Source organism: Pistacia vera, unplaced genomic scaffold, assembly GCF_008641045.1.
Source record: "Pistacia vera cultivar Batoury unplaced genomic scaffold, PisVer_v2 Contig994, whole genome shotgun sequence".
NCBI classification, from domain to species: Eukaryota; Viridiplantae; Streptophyta; class Magnoliopsida; order Sapindales; family Anacardiaceae; genus Pistacia; species Pistacia vera.
The window spans coordinates 66,786-82,631 of record NW_022196883.1 but is presented as its reverse complement, the minus strand read 5'-3'; the positions used below and the strand labels follow the sequence as shown (position 1 = coordinate 82,631).

At 33.1% G+C, this 15,846-nt stretch overlaps 2 protein-coding genes across 5 annotated transcripts; both read right to left on the bottom strand.

Annotated features, from left to right (window-relative positions):
- Window positions 1-802: 802 nt before the first annotated feature.
- Window positions 803-4,672, bottom strand: LOC116121565 (uncharacterized membrane protein YuiD). 3 transcript variants are annotated; one of them, XM_031407519.1, is made up of 5 exons: window positions 4,384-4,672; window positions 3,790-3,946; window positions 2,718-2,768; window positions 2,405-2,497; window positions 803-1,199 (listed from the first exon to the last, which is right to left on the bottom strand). In XM_031407519.1, the coding sequence occupies exons 1-5, from the start codon at window positions 4,536-4,538 to the stop codon at window positions 1,140-1,142; spliced, it is 516 nt and encodes a 171-aa protein (XP_031263379.1). In that variant the 5' UTR covers window positions 4,539-4,672; the 3' UTR covers window positions 803-1,139. The 3 variants fall into 3 exon arrangements, with proteins under 3 accessions (XP_031263379.1, XP_031263381.1, XP_031263380.1); XM_031407521.1 differs by having other exon boundaries at window positions 3,790-3,954; window positions 4,384-4,520; XM_031407520.1 differs by having other exon boundaries at window positions 3,790-3,954; window positions 4,355-4,493.
- Window positions 4,673-8,370: 3,698 nt separating this feature from the next.
- Window positions 8,371-15,567, bottom strand: LOC116121564 (CSC1-like protein At3g21620). Of its 2 annotated transcripts, XM_031407516.1 has the most exons (12): window positions 15,229-15,567; window positions 14,058-14,381; window positions 13,508-13,654; window positions 13,127-13,262; window positions 12,747-12,848; window positions 12,024-12,143; window positions 11,799-11,879; window positions 10,901-11,241; window positions 10,196-10,441; window positions 9,272-9,596; window positions 8,924-9,157; window positions 8,371-8,844 (listed from the first exon to the last, which is right to left on the bottom strand). In XM_031407516.1, the coding sequence occupies exons 2-12, from the start codon at window positions 14,369-14,371 to the stop codon at window positions 8,617-8,619; spliced, it is 2,274 nt and encodes a 757-aa protein (XP_031263376.1). In that variant the 5' UTR covers window positions 14,372-14,381; window positions 15,229-15,567; the 3' UTR covers window positions 8,371-8,616. The 2 variants fall into 2 exon arrangements, with proteins under 2 accessions (XP_031263376.1, XP_031263378.1); XM_031407518.1 differs by lacking the exon at window positions 15,229-15,567 and having other exon boundaries at window positions 13,988-14,076.
- Window positions 15,568-15,846: the final 279 nt, after the last annotated feature.

The following is a 15,846-nucleotide window of genomic DNA, read 5'->3' as shown; positions in this document are numbered from 1 at the left end:
TCAAATATTTTCTCGCTATTTATGGTGGGCATTAGCATACCCATTTTTAGAGCATCTCTAATGCTGCTCTTTATTTTGAAGAGCATCTTTCATATAAATAAAGAGTATCTTCATTAATTTTTAAATATGAAAAACACAATTTTTATTCAAATTCAATAGACTCTTAAAATTTTGCAAAGATGCTCTTTATTTCTAAGAAAGAGACTTAATAGGGGAGAGAATTAATAAATAAAATGTATAGAAACTTGTAATTTATTAATTAAAATTAGGACAGAGAGTCAAATTTGACTCTCTAAATGTGGAGAGCCAAACTCACTCTAATTTATATTTTAAAGATAAAAAATATATTAGACTCTTGTTTTTATAGATAAACTCTTTATAATAAATAGTTTGGGTTATATAAAGAGTCCGAGCATCTCCAAATTACTCTTTATATAATCCAAACTCTTTATTATAAAGAGTTTATCTATAAAAACAAGAGTATAACATACTCTTTATCTTTATAATATAAATTAGAATGAATCTGACTCTCCACATATAGAGAGTCAAATATGACTCTTAATCCTAATTTTAATTAATAAACTAGAAGTTCCTATACATTTTATTTATTAATTCTTTCTTCCATTAAGTCTCTTTCTTAAAAATAAAGAACATCTTCATTAAATTTAAAGAGTTTATTGGATTTAAATAAAAATTTTGTTTTTTATATTTTAAAATTAATAAAAATGCTCTTTATTTATATGAAATATATCCTTCAAAATAAAGAATAATACATTGGAGATGCTTTTAAGCCTCCAAATTATACAAAATATCGAAACCATTAAATTAAAACTTTAATTTTCAATTATTTTCCCTCCAAATTCTTTCACTACGATTACATGTTCCCGAGTACAACACAGAATGAACGTTTATCCAGTAAATAAAAATTTTCAGGTATACATATTGAAGTTCCAAGCCAAGAAGTAACATAATCTTCAACCCCAACTCTCAAAAGAAATCCACAGATCGCTCTACAGGTTATCAATTCCAGGAACTCGTTTTACAACATCTGGCTTTGATGAAACGATCTTGTTGCCAAGCTGCAGAATATGCTACACTAACCGGCTCAACAAAAGAATTAGTATCGGTCTAGTTACAACCTAATTTGTCTTTCTCATCAGATATGCCACAATGCATCCCAAGACGGCACCAGCAACAACCTGGATCATACCGAACAAACGAACATTAATGCCTTGATCAGAATGCTTGTGAACTAGCCTTCCGCCTTGAACAAAACATAATGGTAATTCTGATAGAATAACAATTATTTTTATTCAACCCTCCAGTTAATAACTTGTACAAGTGTAACATTGCAAAATCTTATCAGGATGCTTGCAGATGAGAGTCGGCCAATATTATTTATGTCAACGTTTTTATGGTAATGGTTCCCTAGACAGCATAGAGTTCCCTCTGGGCTATAAAAGAAGAATATGAAAACACAAGCGCACACACGCATAAACGTAAATGTTAAATGCAACTCCTATGGTTTCAATAAGTGTGAAATAGAGCTTTAAAACAATGAACCCTGTAACTAACAACAAACGTATGCAATCAATTGTAACAAACACCTAAATAGAGTTAATCAACTAACAAAATAAAATGCTGAAATATAATGTTCGCAGCAGGTTTAAAGATACTTAGTCTACCCCCATCAAGCAACCTGTTATTATAAGCCTTGAAATAGGTACACAGAATATGAAACCTGGAGGCTACCCAACACAAATTTTGTTAAACCAACAAGAAGTTCAGGTGAGGTCATTGGCAGTTAAAAATATATGGTAATAACTGCGGAAACCTTAAAGTTCTAGACATTTTTCAAACAGTGAGGTAATATCTTGTTTTGTTGTGATCTCAACCATATGAAAATCAATTATTATACCTGCAAAATTAAATAACAGAATATAGCACAATTTCACAACCAACCAACCCCCTCACCCTTCATCTTCGACCTGCAAACTCAATCTTTCCTAGCTAAAATAATTAAACTATTGAGTAATATTACACCCACAACCTTTTCTCACAAACTTTCTCTCACAACCCCGACATGGTAACTTGCAATTGGTCAACTTGCAATGAGACTCACTTGATAAATTATAATTGACCAATTGTGAGCTGCCACATTAGGGTTGTGAAAGAAAGTTTGTGAGAAAAGGTTGTGCATGTAGTATTACTCTTAAACTATACCTCCAGTTTTAGCAGCCATAGTTTCACATTAAATCTCTACAACAACAAACTTTTTTCAAATTACAAATCATGAGAATGTATGTATATCTGGCTTGGTCTCAGCCTGAGAATTTCCACACAAATAAGAAAGCTTAAAACAAAAAAGCAGTATTTATTTAAATAGAACATAGGTGTAAAATACCTGTACTGGTGTATGGCCAAGTAATTCACGTAGAGGTCTAACACTAGATAATGGGTGATCCGGAGGAAACTCACATACAATTTGATTCAGCAACTGCAATAAGCATAAATAAAATACTCAGGAAAAACAACATATAGAAGAGGTGTGATCAGTTTTGTTACAAGGTAAGCAGTTTCTTTTTTCTTTATATTTATATATATAGGAAACAAAATTTTGAATTACTGTAGAAGAACAGAAACAAAAGTGGACCAAGTGAGGTAAGCAAAATACAAAGGCAACTAAAGTTTACAAAGAAAGTGAAACAGGAACTTACTTCAGCTTGCCGACCAGCATGTAATCTGACACCAGAGGCATCATACATTACCTGCAAATTTCTAAGAATTATCAACCACCCCACCTAACTTAAATAAGTATAGTGCAGTTATCACAGTGATAATCAAGATTAACAAGATTTAGCAAAAAACAGAAAAAAATAAAATAAAATAAAATAAAATCCATAACATTAAAAACAAATTATTAAAAGAAGTAGTGCTTGGATTTATCTAGATTGCTGAGCACCCTAAACGAAGGCTGGTTTGAGAAGTTAATCTATCACATACCAATTCAAGACATCACACATAAGGCTAACAAGATATAACTTCTGTGAAAGACAAACCAGTTGGTCGTAATCAAATAAGTGCATCAGTTTATGAGATATCTGCAGGGATATTTGCTCTCCAATCAGTTCAAAGTGAAGAGATAGCAATTTTAACATCAGTAGCACTTATTTGATTTTACCAACTTTCTAGCTTTTTCTTAAAATTAGATTAAAAAATATACTCATAGAAAAAGGGGGAAAATGTGCTTGAGCACTAATTTGATAATCTCATATTTAGCTCTTTGCTTTTGTTATACCGCAAAGCTCTTTCAAACGACAAGACATAATGAACTGCATCAGTTCTTCTTAACAGAACACGGGATTTCATAAAAAATCCACCAAACCTTTGAACTAAACATGAAACTCAAAGAGAAATAAGAAATCGGATGACAACAAGAAACAGAGCCACAAAGTATATAAGTTCAGTTCAGACCCTGACTTTAACTACATCCCAAAAAATCTAGAAAAAAGAAAAAAGATGAAAGGAACTAGCCTCAGCATCCCTAAAGTTGTAATTGAAACATGTAAATGTAAATTAAATAAACTTTAACAAGGGTCCATAACAATTTAGCTAGAGAAACTTCAAATTCAAATTCATAACACATTTGGAAGAAACATTCAGAAATAAATTTAAGAACACACTATGTTTGTAGCAAATTGTATTACAGTTATTGGTAACAACCAAATGATAAAAATATATAAGTATGTCAGCGAAAGAAAAACAATAAGGTGAGAGGAGCACACATACAATGCATGCCAACACCAATGCAATAGCAAAAGCTGGACCTCCTGTCCCTTCTTGTAAAGCTATTGCTACCACTAGCGCCATCACAGTTGCAGAATGTGATGATGGCATTCCACCAGAGCCTAGCATTCTTTTAGAATCCCATCTTTTCTCTTTATACCTGAGCATCTAGGAGGAACATACACAAACTGAGATATTATTTCACATTATATATCATTAGAATACATTTTAAACACATAATAATATAATTTACATTCACATGTTGTACTGCACACAAAAATCATGACATTTATTGGTTGCATGGAGTATTATATCAAAATTACATATAAGTTTCCCTTCTAAATACAAATATCAATTGTAATATCTAACTGAATTTCAATATCCTGGTACCATAACATTTCCTTCGAAATATATTACCTACTGTAATCTCTTCTTTAATTTCAATGGTATCATATCAAATTATTGCATATACAAACCTAAAGCGCAAATCAAGACATCTAAAAAATCATAGTTCACAAATATTACAATAAACAAATGAAAAGATTTCATAATCAGTTGAGATATTTACAAGAAATGGAGAAAATAGTACGGACGGACCAGGTGGTGAAGATCTTGAGGAATTGAGCAAGAGCGAAGGCGAGAAAGGCGGAGATCAGAGGGAGGTTGTTAGGGAGCAACAGCGACGACGACGACGGCGTTGTTTGACCGGTCCTCAACGACGCCGCATCCGTCACAGTGATCACCTCGTCCATTTTCTATAATTCCAATGAATTTAAATAATTATAATATTCGGATGAGATTATCTCTGCGATTCGCGATTTTCGATTCCCACGACCTCACCGTCTCTCAAAGTCAAAGCGATGTATGTAAATTGTAATGTAACTAACACTTTTTGTGAGGAAGGAGAGGATTGGAAGAAGGTGGGGAAGTGGAAATGGGCCCCCCGTAGAGAATATTGGCCCACCAATTGGCCACCGCCTCTATGGGCCCACGGCTGCGTCGGAACGCGATCATAATTTTGGCTCTTCCTGTTTCAGTATGTTTATGAACATTTCAATACCATTACGCCTAGTTAGCAATTTCGCATTATTCTCGAATTATATGCCCAATCATATAATTTATGTATCATTCGTAAACTGTCATATTTTATCAGTCTAGTTATATTATTTGTGAATTATATGCTTCAGTCATATTATTTGTGAATTATTTTCATATTCGAATTTTTGTTGAATTTTTACAAACAATTTTTTCACTATTTACCGTATCATACTCGTAAAATTCTCGTACCTTTTTTTTGATATACCTGTATATTTGAAATGCTATATAGATTTTAACCAAATGGCCCATGAAAAGTGCTAAAACTAAGATTAATATTATCGTATTTTTTAAAACGTATTATTGACAATGTATCGTATTAAACTCGTATATACCCATACCGTATTTTTTTCATATCTAAATTTTATGACTAAATTTTTACAAACGTATTTTTTACCATTTATCATATCATATCCGTAAAATTTCCGTACCTTTTTTTGCCGTAACCGTATTTACTAACTAGGCCATTAAGACAATAAATTTTTTTAAAAAAAAAAAAAATTTAGTGTCAACATATAATTAAAACTTGACTCTATTCAATCGCTTGTTTAAAATGAGCACTGTTTATTTCATTATAGAAGACAATAATAATACACCATTGACTACTGTTTATATAACATTTAAGCTGTGTTTGGTTCGGGGAATATTTTATGGCTAAAAAGGTAGGATTACCATTAAGATATATTATCTTGAAGATTACGGGAGAATGTTATATCAATATGTTTGGTTAGATTAGTAGGTATAAATAATTAAGATATTTGGTTGGGAAAAATAAAATATTATCGATTGAGACTTTTATTGAATTGCTCTTCCTTTTTAATATAATAATAATAATAATAATAATAATGTAATAATAATAATAATAATATTATTATTATAAATTCTTTTAACCTCCTATATTTAAGAATTTAGCTAAAACACTCCCAAAAACAAAGTTTAAATTTTAACAAAATACCCCCAATCACTCAAGACCATCGTCAATCGCCAGCCACCAACGTCAGTCACCAAAACAGCGCACGACCAACGAGTTCAGGCTGGTCGTGCGTCGTTTTGGCTGTTTTCGACCATATTGAAGGCTGAAAACAACCAGATCACTGTGGAATGTGGATCTAGTTGAAAACGACCAAATCCACGCTGATCTGGCTGTTTCTGGCCAGATCGAAGGCCGAAAATAGCCAGATCGTCATGGATCTAGTTGAAAATGGTCACAAATGGCTGATTTATTCTGGTCGTTTCCAGCCAGATCCACGGTGATTTGGCCATTTTCAGCCTTCAATCTGGCCAGAAACACCAGATCAGTGCATGACCAGCCAGATACCGCTGGTCGTGTGTCAATCTGGCAACTATTGCCGGTGGTCTTTGGTGTCTAGGGGTATTTTGTTAATTTTTAAACTTTTTGTGGCTGAGGTGTTTTAGCTAAATTCTAAAATATAGAGGGTCTGGATAATTGTTATTTGGTAGACATTTGAGAGCAATTGTGTCTGGAATGGTATTTAATTAAAGGCAAAATGGGTATAAAATTAAGATTACCTTGGTAATATTTAAATACCACCCATTGAGAAGATAATCTGATTACCCCATATTGAACCCATAATAATTACTGTTGGTATTAAAAGATTATCGAAATCTTTTATTACTTGACAATCAAACAAAGAAATGTTCGAAATTAAAGATAGATTATCGGTGTTATCTTTCCAGAACCCTAACCAAAAGAGAATGGAAAAAAGAAAAATCCTTCTTCATAACTATATAGTATAAGCATCAAACTATTATAACATCAAATTATATACTCTTGATTTAACTCAATCTAATAATTAAACATTTAAAATACATAATTTACTCTTCAGACAACGCAATCTAATAATTAAAAAGTTGTGAGTTAACATTAAAAATAACTATTTCAAACTTCTCTTGTTGGATTACATCGAGTCAAAGGTAAAAAATTTATGTTAAAATTAACATGAGAATCGTACAATTTTAGTATTATCTAATATCCATTTTCATTTACTTGTTGCTGCACATTGTAATATTTCTCAGCTTTGATCTATCTCATTTACAGTGTATCCGAAGTCCAAGCATCACCCGTCTTAAGTTTGTTCTAGCCTCAGGTTTACTTAAAAAAACTTTCTAAGGTTGAGAATGNTTAAAAAAAAAAAATTTAGTGTCAACATATAATTAAAACTTGACTCTATTCAATGGCTTGTTTAAAATGAGCACTGTTTATTTCAATATAGAAGACAATAATAATACACCATTGACTACTGTTTATATAACATTTAAGCTATGTTTGGTTAGGAGAATATTTTATGGCTAAAAAGGTATGATTACCACCAAGATATATTATCTTGAAGATGACGGGAGAATGTTATATCAATATGTTTGGTTAGATTAATGGGTATAAATAATTAAGATGTTTGGTTGGAAAAAATAAAATATTATCGATAGAGACTTTTACTGAGTTGCACTTCCTTTTTAATATGATAATAATAAAAAAAAAATTTAGCTAAAACTCCCTCAACAACAAAGTTTAAATTTTAACAAAATACTCCCAGCCACCCAAGACCATCGTCAACCGCCAGCCACCGACGTCAGTCACCAAAACAGCGCACGATCGATGAGATCAGGCTGGTTGTGCGCCGTTTTGGCTGTTTTCGACCACATTGAAGGCTAAAAACAGCTAGATCACTGTAGAATGTGGATCTAGTTGAAAACGACCAAATCCACGTTGATCTGGCTGTTTCTGGCCAGATCGAAGGCTGAAAATAGCTAGATCGTCATGGATCTGGTTGAAAATGGTCACAAATGGCTAATTTATTCTGCCGTTTCCAGCCAGATCATTTGGCCGTCTTCAGCCTTCAATCTGGCCAGAAACACCAGATCAGTGCACGGCCAGCCAGATCCTGCCAGTCATGCATCAATCTGACAACTATTGCCGGTGGTCTTTGGTGGCTGGAGGTATTTTGTTAATTTTTAAACTTTTTGTGGATGGGGTGTTTTAACTAAATTCTAAAATATAGAGGGTCTGGATAATTGTTATTTGGTAGACATTTGAGGGCAATTGTGTCCGGAATGGTATTTAATTAAGGGCAAAATGGGTATAAAATTAAGATTACCTCGGTAATATTTAAATACCACCCATTGAGAAGATAATCTGATTACCTCATATTTAACCCACAATAATTACTATTGATATTAAAAGATTACCGAAATCTTTTATTATTTGACAATCAAACAAAGAAATGTTCGAAATTAAAGATAGATTATCGGAGTTATCTTTCCCCTAACCAAAAGAGAATGGAAAAAAGAAAAATCCATCTTCATAACTATATAGTATAAGCATCAAACTATTATAACATCAAATTATATACTCTTGATTTAACTCAATCTAATAATTAAACATTTAAAATACATAATTTACTCTTCAGACAACGCAATCTAATAATTAAAAAGTTGTGAGTTAACATTAAAAATAACTATTTCAAACTTCTCTTGTTGGATTACATCGAGTCAAAGGTAAAAAATTTATGTTAAAATTAACATGAGAATCGTACAATTTTAGTATTATCTAATATCCATTTTCATTTACTTGTTGCTGCACATTGTAATATTTCTCAGCTTTGATCTATCTCATTTATAGTGTATCCGAAGTCCAAGCATCACCCGTCTTAAGTTTGTTCTAGCCTCAGGTTTACTTAAAAAAACTTTCTAAGGTTGAGAATGTCAGTGAAAATTAACTTAGGGTGATGAAGAACCGCTATATTTGCTAGGCAATGGAGTATTTGTTCGCGATTTTCGCTTGGTTGGGATGAGCACAGGTTCCTCCTCAAACTCCTCAACAGCTGGATCACTTTCATCATCTTCTACCCCTTTGAAAACTGGATGGATATAAGCATTTTGCAGGAAGCTTTTCAAGTTGAAATTCGGCTCCCTTGCACGTTCCAATGTATCTTTCATCATTGCTTCCTGAAAAAACAACCAGAAGAATTTCATCATGTGGTCATCGGTTGTTAATGTCAATGCAGTTATGCAACATTGAACCAACCTGTAAAGGATTTCTAACGAAAGCAGGTTCATAACACCCTTTGCAGAACCTATGGAACCATATGGTTAGTATTGGAAGTGTGATGAGCAGAGGTGTTGATTGAGCAGCTTCTTTTGTGCTTAACAATCCCATTAGTAGTAACTGTGAGACAATCAGGGCAGTTATGATGCGTCCATGGACATCAGGCCAGAATGCTGCAGCGCTCTCGTACTCTTGATTGTAGACATTTATAATCTACAAGTTTTTAAAAGTACTCGTTAGATCAATCAATGGGCAAGAATATTGAACAAACTGTTTCTAACAGACCACAATGCTTCCAACGTAGGAAAAACACTACTAAAGTATTACCTGATGACGATATACAACGAATGCCAGCACAAAGAAAATTATTATGAATGGAAGAAGGAAGGGGGTCACCACAGCATAAACAAGACCAAGTAAGAAATAAAGTTGTATTTGAGGTTCTCCAGTATTAAAACCAAGGGTTCCAGGATCCATTGCCTCCTCCCTATCCTTTTCAGTTTTCACCAAGAAGAAATTTTTTAAGTGATAGATTATCAAGGGTTTCAACCTCAGAATCTCCCCAGCGACTCCGGCCCACCCATCAACCATTATATAAGTTATGAAAAATGTTGCCTTCATTGGAATTGAGACCCCGATTGTCTTTGGGATACTGCACAAGTAAACAATTAAAGTCATCAGCAAAGGAAATCAAATGAATAATCACCACCATGAAGTAGGTATCACATGCAACAACACAGACAAAACATTGGGCTAAAAATTATGCTAGTCACATAAAAGAGAGTTTTGGACGCTTCAGTTTAACAGATGAACTCAATTCAAGTGATAAGAATAAAAAGGTAAAACAGTAAACAGAAAATTATGTAGGTAGAAATTTGGAAAAGGCCATATGTTTAGGACTGAGGTTTAAATAAGTTGAGTTTCGTTTCTATATTACACATTCAAACACACAAATCTCAACTTAATGTCCAGTATTTCATGCATCATTTCAAAACGTTTGCAGAAAGTTGCACACTACTAGATCAACATAAATAACAACAGTTCATGAAAGTAATTCAGGTTGATACAATCCACAGTTTAAGATGATTAGTGATTATTATCAGAATTAAAACAAGATTTCTGAGTCTTGACGCTAATTTAAAAAAGCATACACATAAGTACGATTACATGATATTATTATTAAAGGAATCAATCAACCAATAATTCTTAATCATCATGTATAAAACATAGCCCATGTGTGAGAAGACTTACTCATTTGCTGACTGGTGCATGAAATTGTCTAGCTGTTGAAATGCAGTTCCGGTGATTATGCTCCCAAGAAATACATTAATAAATTGAAAAATATAGTATCTAGTAGCAGATCTCCTCTCCAGGGATGATCGACTAACAAACCCTTCAAATTTGGACATTAGCATCAATATATCGGGTAGAAAAATAAGAAAAATCTTCAAAGCAATTCCTGGAAGGAAACCTTGAATGAATGACTTAATGACCTTCCTGCATGACATGCATGACAATCTTAGGATGTACAAGGAGTAGAAGGCAATTAAAGTATTTACAATAATAATTGTACAAGAAGTATAAGGCATAAAAAAATTCTTGCTCATAATAATGTCCTCCATCTACAATTGAAAAAAAAAAAATTAGCAAATCAGATGATAAATTTTGGCGAACAGAGTTAAAAGTATATGTTTTCTTAGCTACAATTATTCTTTTCACCCAGTAATTATGTGGCTGTCTACTATGAACATTATTCAAACCATATTCATGCTATAACAGTTAGAAAAACTTAGATGGCACAAAATAGTGAGGAAGCAAAGTTCTTTTTCCAATAGAGATATATATTGTACTATTACAAAGCAAAAAATAGTCTTAACTGCCAACAGTTGTAGCATACAGAATACGGAAATGATAAATAGTGAAATACCATAGGAAAGAAGAGGAAGAGCGACTTACACTTCAATTATGGGCTTTAGGAAAGGCACAGCTTTCTCAATGCCCTCTATATTTGCAAGGGATTGTACAAATGCAATGGGAATCATGAAAAAGAAAGTCAGGAAGAAATATGCGACAGCGATGATAAGTCTTCTAATTGCAAGTGAAACATATGGAATAGCAAGATTATCCCAATAAACATCACGAGGCTCTGGTGCCCACTCAGTCAACCATAGAGTTGGATTTCTGGTTTGTTGAGTTTGTGCACAAACTGCGGCTGCCCATCGAGTTTTGAAGGAAACAAATGCTGCTGGCATGACAGATTTACTGTTGCTCAAAATCTTATCTCTCTCCAAGTTTATCTGACAGTTATTCATTTAAGAACGTATAATTTAACATATGCTTTCGTGTTAATGAAAAATTCAATCATATTTGATGCTAACCAGTGCAAAATCATATTTTAAACAGAAAATGTGTACATAAAAGTTTTGATGCATTTAAATCAAATTAAAAAAGCAAAATTGACTACTAGTTTTTTTATGAATTTTAAGGGGATTGAAGTAAAGTATAAAATCAGGTATCATTGTATGCTATTAATCACTAAATGTGGGGCATAAGGAAAATATGTGTCTGATGGACACATGGATTGAATTGCTTCAGTTTCAAATGGAGATCTTCTGACAAATAATAGAAGAAGAATTATCAATATGATGAGATTACAAACACTTGTGACTCCAAAGTCAGTTAAACAAGCTGAGGACTGTCTTATAGGTTCACTTTAAATAAAATAGTCGTGGACAACCATGCACTAAGGTTAGATTAGTATGTGCCCTAATGCCTTTAGAAACAGGGGAAGAAGGATCCTTAGAAACATTGAACTAAATCAACAGGTAAAAGAAGATTAAACATTGACACTTACTTCTTTAGTCAGTCTATCAATCTTGGATATATAAAAATCAATCGCATCCACTCTATTCCCCCAGAGGCCAAGAAAACCAGTCTGCTTAACAAAAAAGAAACCATCAGAAGACTTTAATGTTGTTATTTTCCATTTTGGTTAAGCACCCAAAATACTAGTTTTGAATGGCCTCATAACCAAAAGAAAATTAGACATCATGTAAATATTTGTATTGCCATGTTGTACCTTCAACGAGGGCTTTCTAGATGGATGTCTTGAATATTTAAGTTCATAGAAATCAAGCCAATTCTGCAGTTTTTTCTTCTTATTGACCAATTCAGAGAGTTTGTTGGCATTATAAACAACCTGCACACATATTTGAGCATGAAAAAAATAATAAAGAAGAAGTATCAACTTCTATCATGTAAGTTCAATACAAGGATGAATATAAATAAGCTTATGTAGTCTGCATACCACCTCAAGATCAAAAAATGGAAGGAGAACTAATGAAACAAAGTTCAAATATATTTGGCTATTATAAATGGCTTCATGGTACAGTCATAAGGATGCAGCCTGAATACAAATTGGCTGAAAATGAATGGCCGGTATTGTTTAGGAACAGTAAGCTTTTACAGTTAAATAAGACATCGTCAATCTACTGTTTTTGAGAGAATTGTGAACTTATATCACAGAAATATCTACATTAGCTATCAAAACCATAGACTCTACCACCACTCATGATGTACTTCTAACATCTCAGGGATTAGCTGTTAAATCCATGGAAACCAGTAAACTTATTTCATTTCAGAATTAAAATAAATTATATAAACAGTCGAGTACCCCTCTCTCTCTCACTCTATACTCTCTCATTTCTTTTATGCGTGTTTGGAGCAAGAACATTTATTGACAAAATATATGTCATTTTTGTAGGAAAGAATATATGCAAATGAAAATGTAATATCATCAAACCTGATGTGTGAGATAGTGTTCTGGATGGTTGACAAGAAAAAAATGTTCCACAAGTTCACTAACTGATTCGTCAGGATCTGGAGGCACATTTCTAACCAATACCTACAACAAAATATGAAATTCCACAAATCATGAATAAAGAGAAAAACATTTCCTGTCATTAAATGAATTTTGTAATGGATTCTAACATGCATAAACATTGCAGTATGCTTCAAACATATAAGAGTCATTTGACCAAATCTGTTAGGACGCATTTGCCCATATACGTTTCTTATACGAACTAAAAAATTTAAAGCCAAAACATGTTAGCAAGATCAAATCTCGTCAATGCACTAAGTCTGGCCAAATCATTTTAGCTTAAAGATACATATTGATCTTACGGTGAATTGATCTGGCCGCCGTTGTTCTGATGCAAGAAAATGCAACCTCATTGCTGCCACAATCTCATACTCCCTTTTCAATACGTAGCATGTCCAGAAGGTGAAAGCATAAGCCATTACTAAATGGGTCCAGAATCTGCAACACCAAAAATATATAGAGTAAAATTTACTCTGCCAACGAAAATATTGCTGAAGCAAACAAGAAATTGTGCTACAGAATCGTTATTCAAGAAAAAGAAGCTATAAAACGTAAGTCATTGCCACACCTAATAGCAAAGTAGTGGAAACCAATAAAACCAACAAAGATGTTCAACCAATGTTGTGAAATAAAAGGTAAGAGATGACAATACGACTGAGCTTAAGATCAGATACTTTACTTACCTACGTGATCCAGTAGGAATATTTGATATAGAGAGCATATCTATGTTGCTGTATATTAAATTGGAACGCTTTAAGGTCGTATTGGTCCAATTAACTGGTACCATGACTGCAAATGCAAGGGAGGCAATTGGAACAAAAATTTTAAGCCTGCAGTTAAACAGGAAAAAAAGAAAAGGCAGAGTGAATCCAAGAGTACAGTAAATCAATGTCAAGCAAAGAGAAACATTCTTTCAATTATGTCTTCCCCAATTCAACATAACACCCTGGGCATAAAAGTTAATTCTTAGACAGGAAATTGATCAATGGCCATCAACATAAAATATTTGCAGTAAAGATCAGTAAACCAAATTTATCTATATGCAATTCTCCAACTTAACAGTTTCCAAACTATTTCATACATGCATTTATTAAAGCAGAAGCAAAATGTTTCAAATTGCAACATTTACTTTTATCTCTATAAAACAATTCGACTCTTATTACCTATCAGAAAAATCAAGCACCTTTAATAGCCAAGTTCACAAGCTGAAAGAATTGATTCACTAGAGCATACCCTATCAAATAAATCCTCAAGTAAACAGCAGAATCCAAGCCTGCATGATCTATTAACTCAGGCTCTGGCATCCGCAATGCTGCTGGCATCCAGCTCAGAAACCTCACATATGACCTGAAGTCCACATTGACAAACTTGCTCACAAGTGCTCCACCATGAAGTGGACTGCTCCTTAAACCCTTGAGATACCATTTCGGAAAGTAGACCCTATCATTTACAGGTTGAATCCGAAGAATAGCAAATGCCAAAAAGAAAGCAAATGCAGTGAGTATATTGATAGTTGCTGCAACTCCTATATCACCAAGTGTCGCCATATGTTTGTTCCTGTAAAACAAATAGTAAGGTATCAGCTCATAGGCATGCTAAAAGTATTTATACGCTATTTATTTGGACACATGCATAATTTAGTGAAGAAAACACACTTGCTTTCGAAAAAAATTATAAAGTTACAACAACTCTCGATTGCAGTTTGAAAAACATGATCCAAACAATAGCTACTTTTGACTTAAAAGGTCTAGTTTAAAGGCTGTCCCCAATTCCCACAAAGGGGATGTATCAGCACTAATAATATATGGGGAAATTAAAAAAAAAAAACTTCGTGATATAAAATATATCTAACAATAAAACTGGACAATGGACATCTTCTGAAAGCATTTAGTCAAGAAAAAATTCATTGCATCTCAATACCAAAAATTTTCAGAGCAGAATCTGGAGGTATAGAGTTGAAACCAAAAACATGCAACTATGCAGAGAAGTTACCACAAAACCTTATACAGAAGCATTTAATTTTTGAGATTTCCTATTTATTAGAATATCAGTTATTTTTTGAAAATATAACTCGAGTCACCTGTACCGACTATCTCAGAATATTAAACGTTAATTTAATTCAATTCACAACAACAGTTACCGAAAAATGTTCACAATTCATAGAATCTCAATTTAGTTGGTAATGAAACATCAATTCTTGAAGTCCATTTTTCAAAGATAGACTTTAATTTCAAGTCTGGTAGATAAAGAGAGAAAATAATTAATATAACGAAACAAAATTATATTCTATATTCACAGCAACCAAACAGACAACTAACCAGAAAGAAAATATCTTTATTTTTTTTTCATCAAAAGCAAAAACAATAAACTGACAAATGAGAACAACAGACGTAAGACATCGTACCGCTAACAAGCAGTTATACTTTTCTTCTGTTTTTCCTTCACTTTCCCATCAACCAAACAAACAAAAAGCAAGTTCCAGGATCGATCCTCACTCTTTAACAGGACATACTCACTCCACTTCTTGGAGAATCCCCACAAACCGCGCAGCTTTTTAACTCGATTATAAGAAGTTGAATACCGCACTGACAAAAAAGAACCTTGACAGGTGACGAAAGCAGGAGTTTCAGAACCCACTAAAAACCTGACAATGTGCGACTGGTCTAAATCAAGTGAAGTAAGATTCGTGCTATATGCTCGCATTAATTCACCTCTTGAAAAAAAAAAAGATCGTGAAAGCAAAATTGACTAGTTGTTACAAGCAAGAAAAACAAGATTTGCGTTGGTTTTGGTTTGGGTAGTACATTTGTTTATTATATTTATAAACATTTAAATATTGTAACAGAGTAATAAAGTAGTTGTTGGTCGGTTCTTTATGCATGCCAGGAGAGGAGAGATCTATAACGGCTACTGTTTTTTATATTCATCAATCAATCAAAGTTTTTTACGAGTAAAATAATTTTGGATTCAAATGACAATCATACCCAAAACCAAAAGTGTGAAGGTCAACATCATCTTTTTT

Bases quoted from the DNA above. Each gene is read 5' to 3' on its own strand.
- LOC116121565 (XM_031407519.1), bottom strand. From the start codon at position 4,538: ATGGACGAGGTGATCACTGTGACGGATGCGGCGTCGTTGAGGACCGGT. The intron at 2,498-2,717 runs GTAAGTTCCTGT...TGCTTATTGCAG, and splicing joins ATGCTGGTCGGCAAGCTGAA to TTGCTGAATCAAATTGTATG. The intron at 1,200-2,404 runs GTATTTTACACC...GGTATGATCCAG, and splicing joins TTGGCCATACACCAGTACAG to GTTGTTGCTGGTGCCGTCTT.
- LOC116121564 (XM_031407516.1), bottom strand. From the start codon at position 14,371: ATGGCGACACTTGGTGATATAGGAGTTGCAGCAACTATCAATATACTC. The intron at 11,880-12,023 runs GTACAACATGGC...TTTGTTAAGCAG, and splicing joins CTAGAAAGCCCTCGTTGAAG to ACTGGTTTTCTTGGCCTCTG. The intron at 11,242-11,798 runs GTAAGTGTCAAT...AATAACTGTCAG, and splicing joins TTGATAGACTGACTAAAGAA to ATAAACTTGGAGAGAGATAA.